This window comes from Callorhinchus milii, unplaced genomic scaffold (assembly GCF_018977255.1).
Source record: "Callorhinchus milii isolate IMCB2004 unplaced genomic scaffold, IMCB_Cmil_1.0 Scaffold6, whole genome shotgun sequence".
NCBI classification, from domain to species: Eukaryota; Metazoa; Chordata; class Chondrichthyes; order Chimaeriformes; family Callorhinchidae; genus Callorhinchus; species Callorhinchus milii.
Window position 1 is genome coordinate 1310072 of NW_024704747.1, and position 6922 is coordinate 1316993.

General features: G+C 43.0%; 1 protein-coding gene across 1 annotated transcript; it reads right to left on the reverse strand.

Annotated features, from left to right (window-relative positions):
- Positions 1-737: 737 nt before the first annotated feature.
- On the reverse strand, positions 738-3891 carry fev (FEV transcription factor, ETS family member). Its single transcript, XM_042336438.1, has 3 exons — positions 3843-3891; positions 2887-2961; positions 738-1267 (listed from the first exon to the last, which is right to left on the reverse strand). Exons 1-3 carry the CDS (start codon positions 3853-3855, stop codon positions 738-740), a joined length of 618 nt encoding a protein of 205 aa, XP_042192372.1. The 5' UTR covers positions 3856-3891.
- Between the last annotated feature and the right edge of the window lie 3031 nt (positions 3892-6922).

A 6922-nucleotide genomic window follows, 5' to 3' on the forward strand; every position in this document is an offset into this window, starting at 1 on the left:
AGAGAACCTGAACAATGCTGACGGTTTGTCCATAGCTTTACAGAACAGAACAGTGAGAGTAACTTTCGGTCTTATTTCACCGGCAGCGAATGAGTGGTCGAGGCAGCGGTGAAGGGGTCAAACCCTTTGCTCAGTCCGCGTGTTTAACCTACAAGCAATTGATGGCTGAAACACTTCCCCCCCCCCACCCCCTCAAAAAAAGACACTCCCCTTATTTACATTAGGATTCAACTCGTCACTGGATGCCCCTGTGCCAACGTGGTGATAATATTAATAATAATAATAATAATAATCCTTGCATTTGATACAGCGTCTCATCACGTCCTTGAGACGTCTCAAAGCGCCTCACAGGCTACGCTGTAAAGTGGAGTGACTGCGTATTTTTGGGGGCGAAACACGGCAACCAAATTGCGCACAGCAATTAGAGCATTGAAGCGGAACCCCAGTTGGTAGTCGATTGGGGGATCACTTTCTGGGAGTAATAATCCCTCCAACAAAAAGGAGAATTGGTCGCTCAATCCACGACTGTTTGTGGGGGACGCTGCTGTGCGCAACCGGCTGCCGCGTTTCGCCCGCAAAACGTACAGTCACTACGCTTTACAGTACATACGATGTGATAAAGTGCTATAAAGGATTATTAGTGTTATTACTTCCATGATTAATGCATGATTACCACGATTAGAGTGGGTAATCGTGGCGTCTTTGCCCCCCCCCCCCCCCCCTTAGCGTTAGGCAGCTCAATGATAGTGGCTGTTGATGTTGGCGAGGTTACCGATGGCGCCCAGGTGGGAGGTGGTGACTGGGCTGAAGGGCGGAGGCGGTTGGAGGCTATGCCCGGGATAGAGAGTTGGAGCTGAGCCCGACCAATACGAGAAGCTGGAAGGGGAGACATTGGAGGTGACTAAGTTGAGTTTGGGGATGCCAGCGAAGGGAATGTGGGTGAGGTTGGTTTGGAACTTGTAGAGAGCTTGCTCGGTGCTGGAGGGCTGGCAGATCTGCGCCAACCCGTGGAAGTCAAACTTGTAGGCGTATCGCTTGCCGTGGACCTTGGTCATGATGTTCTTGTCGTAGTAATAGCGCAGGGCGCGGCTCAGCTTGTCGTAGTTCATGTTGGGCTTGCTCTTCCTCTCGCCCCACCTCCGCGCCACCTCGTCTGGGTCCGTCAGCTTGAACTCCCCGTTGGTGCCCTCCCAGGCGATGCAGCTCACGTTGGCACTGTCCGACAGCAACTCGAGCAGGAACTGCCACAGCTGGATCTGCCCACTGCCTACGGAGAGAGAGTGAAGGGGGTGGTGGGGGGTGTGGGGGAGAAGAGGGCAAAGTGGGCATCAGGGGAACTGCCGATCCAGGGAAGCGCTTTGAGACATCTCAATGACACGCTGAGTCTCTCCTTCAAACAATAATAATAATCCTCGCATTTGATACAGTGCCTTATCACATCGTCGAGACGTTCTCAAAGTGCTTCACAGGATATACGATAAAGGGTAGTGACAGTGTATTTTGTGGACGAAACCAGCAGCCAATTGTGCACAGCAGCGTCCCCACAAACAGCTGTGGATTGAATTTTCGAACAGTGCTACTGATCCGAAAAAGGGGAAGGAGGGGGCGGGGCAGAGGGATTGAGGGAGAGAGTTCCAAAGATTTGGGTGGTGGGGGGGGTGAGGGGTAGTGGCTGAAAGCGCGGCCACCGATGGTGAAACGCAGGGCACTGGGGACAAGCAGGAGGACAGAGCCAACCGAGCAGAGGCGGTGGGTAGTGGGTTGGGGAGTAAGCAGGTCGGAGAGGTAGAGAGGTGCCAGAGCGTGAAGGGATTTGTAATGCAAAATAAAGGGACACAGAAACAGTCTGTGCCAGTAACGTTAACTTCAAAACAATACAGACAAAAGCCAGGCAACGCTACATTAATCACACGGTCTCAAAGAGTGGGCGATAATCTGGAAAAGTAAATGAAATAAAGAAGAAGAAGAATATTCCTAGCATTTGGTATAGCACCTTTCACACCAGAGGGTTGTGTTAATGTGCTTTCCTATTACTAATAAATAATAATTACTTTACCGCAATATTTTGTAGGCAAACACTGCAGCCAATTTCCACAGAACAATGTCACGCAAACAGCAACGAAGTAAAATGCTTGCATAGTAAGTGTATAATATAATAATAGAATCATAAATAATATAACAATACACCTTGTTTCGCCCACAAAATACACAGTTAATTCACTTTACACTATATTTCGTGAAGCGCTTTGAGATGTCTCGAAGATGTGATAAGATGCTGTATCAAATGCAAGGATTATTATTATTATTATTAATATTATTATTATTATGTAGAACATTGTCAACTAAGCAATACTAATGATAACAATTCACTCTCCCATTCTCACTCCATTGACACCGACAAAAAAAAAGAGAAGGGAAATTGTTCCGTGGACTCCGATAAAACAGAGCGAGTGGAGCCCTATAGCATAATGGTCAGACCGTCCGCCTCGCGAGCGAGCGAGAGGATCCGGGTTTGATACCCGGGCGGGTCAGGGGCGAAACCTCAGGCAAGTTTCCTTATCCACACGGTGTTTACCGGCAGTCGGTGGGAACCCGGTTGTTAGTCGATTGGCGGATCGCTTTTCTGGGTGTAATAATCCCTCCCAAAAAATAATAAGCAAATAATGATGGACCGAGCGACCAAATTATTTTCTGGAGGGATTATTACTCCGCAGAAAGCGATCGGGGTTCCTGCTTACCGCTGGGTAAACAGAGGCGTGCGGAGTAAGGAAACTTGCCTGGGGTTTCGCCTTCCCCGGGGGGTCCTGCCCTAAATATGAATCATTCTAAATAATAACGCATTATTATTAATAATATTATTAATAACTAATGATAATTGCGACTTACCTTTCTGCACCCCGGGACTGATACCTCCCCAGGTCCCACTCTTCCCTTCCTTCAGCAAATTATCATGTCCTGTGTCTAAAGAGACAGAGAGAAAGAGTTGATTTCAGGGATTAAAGCAGAGAAATAAATTAATATTAATTAAAATCAGACGCAGACGAGCCGCCCTCCTGCTCCAAACAGCTTCATGTAGTGAAGGATTTCTATTTTTTTCAATTAAATAATCCCTGTTTTGCTTTTTTTTTAATAAAAAAATGGGATGAAGTGATGGATTGAAATCAAATGGGTTGGAGGAGAGGATTAAAGGTTCTCTCCCGACGTACGATTTTTCAGCCCCTTTTTTTTTTCTGTCGGAGGTTTTTTTTTATGATGATGATTATTATTATTATTATTAAACTTTCTCCCCGTTCAGGAAACACGTTCAGGAAAAGCCTGTAAACTCACTTCCGACATCAGAAGGTTTTTTTTCTCGTTATAAAGCACCCGAAGAGGCAGAGAAAGAGGGCAAAAGCGATCAGACACGTCTCTACAGCATTCAGGTGAGAGAGAGAGAGAGAGAGAGAAGGGGTGAGAGAGAGTGAAAGAGAGAGAGAGAATGTATGAGAGTGAGTTAAAGAAAGAAATGTGCTGAATAGAAGGAAACTTTGGCAGGAGAGACACACAGAGAGAGAGAGAGAGAGGGAGAGAGAATGAGAGAAGGGAAAGAATGTAAAGGAGAGAGAGAAGGAGGCAGAGACAGTAAAGAAGAGAAAGAGGCAGTAAAGAAGAGAGAGAAGGGGATGGAGAGAATGAAACAGAGAGAGAGAGAGAGAGAGGGGGGGAATGAAGGAGAGGGAGAGAATGAGAGAGAGAGAACGAAGCAGTGCAGAAAAGGGGGAGACGGTGAAGGAGAGAGGGAGTGAATCAGTAAGAGAAGGAGAGAGAGAGAGAGAGAGAGGGGAGAGAGGGAGAGGGTGTACCTGGCAGGTACATGTTGAACAGCAAGTTATATCGGGCTGGGGTGAGGGCGGTGGGGCAGGTTGGAGGCTGTTTCATGTCCTGCTTCTGAGTCAAACACAACTCACAACCATTGTATGAGCTTTAATAATAATAAAACACACATTTCCTCCCCTCTCCCTCCCTCCCTCCCTCCCTCCCTCCATCCCCCTCCTCTTTTGGTACCCAAGTTGCCAGGCAACCGCGTGCGGATGAGAGAGAGATGGGGAGAGATGGAGAGAGAGAGAGAGAGAGAGAGAGAGATAATACGAGAGTCATTTCCTGAGCAGATAGCGAATGGCGCTTTAATGAGAACCACAGGAACAATGTCATATTGTCACATAAAGAGCAATAAAAAAAAAAGAGGGAAGAGATCTCAGAGGCAGATCTCTCACTGGGGCTCTGAGCAGAGAATTAAAGCCCTTATCACATCCCCCCCATCAGAAATTAATAAAATCCACGTCCAGGTTGAGGGGAGAGGCGTTTCCACGATGTGGTTAAGTGGCCAAACTCACAGCCACTGTTTAAAGGGCTCTTTAAACTTCACTGTCAACACTGACTAAAAACCTGTGCAAAAAAAAAAAAAAAAAATAATAAAGGAAAAAAAAATAGAGGGCTGTCGGCTTTTCTGAACGAATATTTACCCTCATTCCGCCTCCATGACTCTGGGAAAACAATTCCAACCTCCAGAGGAAATGAGCCTTAAAATGAGCCTTTCTGTATTACTATATAATTCCCCTTAAATGTAGATATATAGAGGAGAGAGAGAGAGAGTGAGAGAGAGAGAGTGAGAGAGAGACAGAGAAAATATATTTCGGTAGAAATCACACACACACTTTTTTTTAAGGCAAACCGTGTTTTTTTTTGCATAAAAGAAAATGTATAGTCTTACAATTTTTTTTACTATATAGTTTACTATATCATAGGTATAGGAGAGAGAGAGAGTGAGAGAGAGAGATGGAGAGAGAAAGAAATAAGAGAGAGAGAGAGAGAATAATACATTTCGACAGAAATCACACACACACTCGCGTTTCTTTAGTCAAAGTTGTCCTTTTTTTTGGAAAAGGAAAGAAAAGGCATCGTTTCACTGTATAACTTTCTGTACGATGTGTATAAGAGAGAGGGAGAAAGAGAAAGAAACAGAGATGGAGAGGGAGAGCAAATATATTTCAGTAGAAATCACACGCACACGTTTATTTTTAAAGACAAACCCCTTTTTTGTGTGAAACGAAATAAAACATATCGTTTTGCAAAGAGGTTTTACTCTATAATTTACTGTATAATATGTATAGGAGAGAGAGAGAGAGGGAAATAAAGAGAAATAGAGAGAGAGAGAAATGGTGAGAGCGAAAAAAATATTTTTCGGCTGATATCTCTCTCTCTCTCTCACACATTGTTTTTACAGACAGACTCTTTGCTTAACAAATAAAATTATATATATGGTTTTATCAATACATTTCACTCTATAATTTCCCCCCAAAACGTGCAGAAGAGAGAGAGAGAGAGAGAGAGAAAGAAACAGAGAGAGAGAGAGAGAGTATATTTCGGTAAGAAATCCCACACACAGTGGCTTTTTTTTCAGGTAAAGTTGTTTTTTTTTATTGTTAAATAAAATACACCGTTTCACAAAGGTTTTTTTTAACGGTATAATTCGCTGTGGGATATGTGGGAGAAGAAAGAAAGAATCAGACGAGAGAGAGAGAGAGAGAAAGAAAATATATTGCCACAGAAATCCCCCACACACACAGTGGCTTTTTTTTTAAAAGACAAAGCTGTTTAATTATATAAAATAAAATATATCATTTTGCACAGACATTTTACTGTACAATTTACTGTATCATATAATATGTAATATGTATAGGAGAGAGAGAAACACAGAGAGAGAAAAAAACATATAGTTTTACAAATAATTGTGACTGTATAATTCACTATATAATATGTGGTTTCCATAGAATTTCCCCAAAATATGTGTATGAAAGAGAGAGAGAGACACAGAGACAGTTGTTTTACAAAGAAATTTTACCATATAATTTACCATTTAATGTTTTTTTTCTACATAATTGTCCTAACACATGTGTGAGGAAAGAGAGAGAGAGAGAGAGAAAGAAAGACAGAGAGGAAAAAACACACACATTTTGGTAGAAAATCACACACTGAACGCTTCATTTTTAGACAAAAGTATTTTTTTTAATAAAACATATGCGCCTTCAAAAGGATTTTAAACCCCAAACGCGTAGAGGACACCGAGGATTGAAGTTGATTAAACGCCTCAGTTTAATTGCGAGCGGCTCCAGCCGAAGCCGTTCGATGTGATAACATCGCCTGCGAATCTTTATCGCATCCGAGTCGCATTTTTCGACCCTCAGCGATTTGTTGCTATGCGCCCGAACGAGGAGACAACATATGCATTCACTGCCTTTCCATCTCCTTAAAATTAACGTTTATCCTGAATCTCCGATAAGGAAACATTTAGATGTTTGATATTAGTTGTAGATTTTTTTTTGTTTCCCTCCCAACCGCGTAAATTTGCTCTTGTTTCAAAGAAAAATAAGTTGGAGGACAATTACATAATTACATAATTACAATTACATACGTCTTGCCACGGACAGTAAATTTGTGATGTTTATAATGTTTAATACGACGGTTAAATCTAATTTATGATATAATTGTAGTATGTTAATATTGCTGTGCTTGATATTTAATATTATTTACGACATGGTATCAATGAATTAATGTTATTACGCAGTACTTACTATAATAGCCCTTGCGTTTGGTGTTAGCGTCTTATCACGTCTTGGAGGCGTCTCAAAGAGCTTCGCGGGATTACACTGTAAGGTGTAGTGACTGTATTTTATGGGCGAAAAGCGGTAGCCAATTGCACACAGCGGCGTCCCACGAAACAGTTGTGTGTTGAGTCGACCACATTTTTTTTGGGGGGTGGGGGAGGGATTATTAAGAAGCCATCCACCAACCGACTAACAACAGGGTTCCCACAGGTGTGTGTGTGTGTGTGTGTGTGTGTGTGTGTGGAGTAAGGAAACTTGCCGAAGGTTTCGCTCCGCAA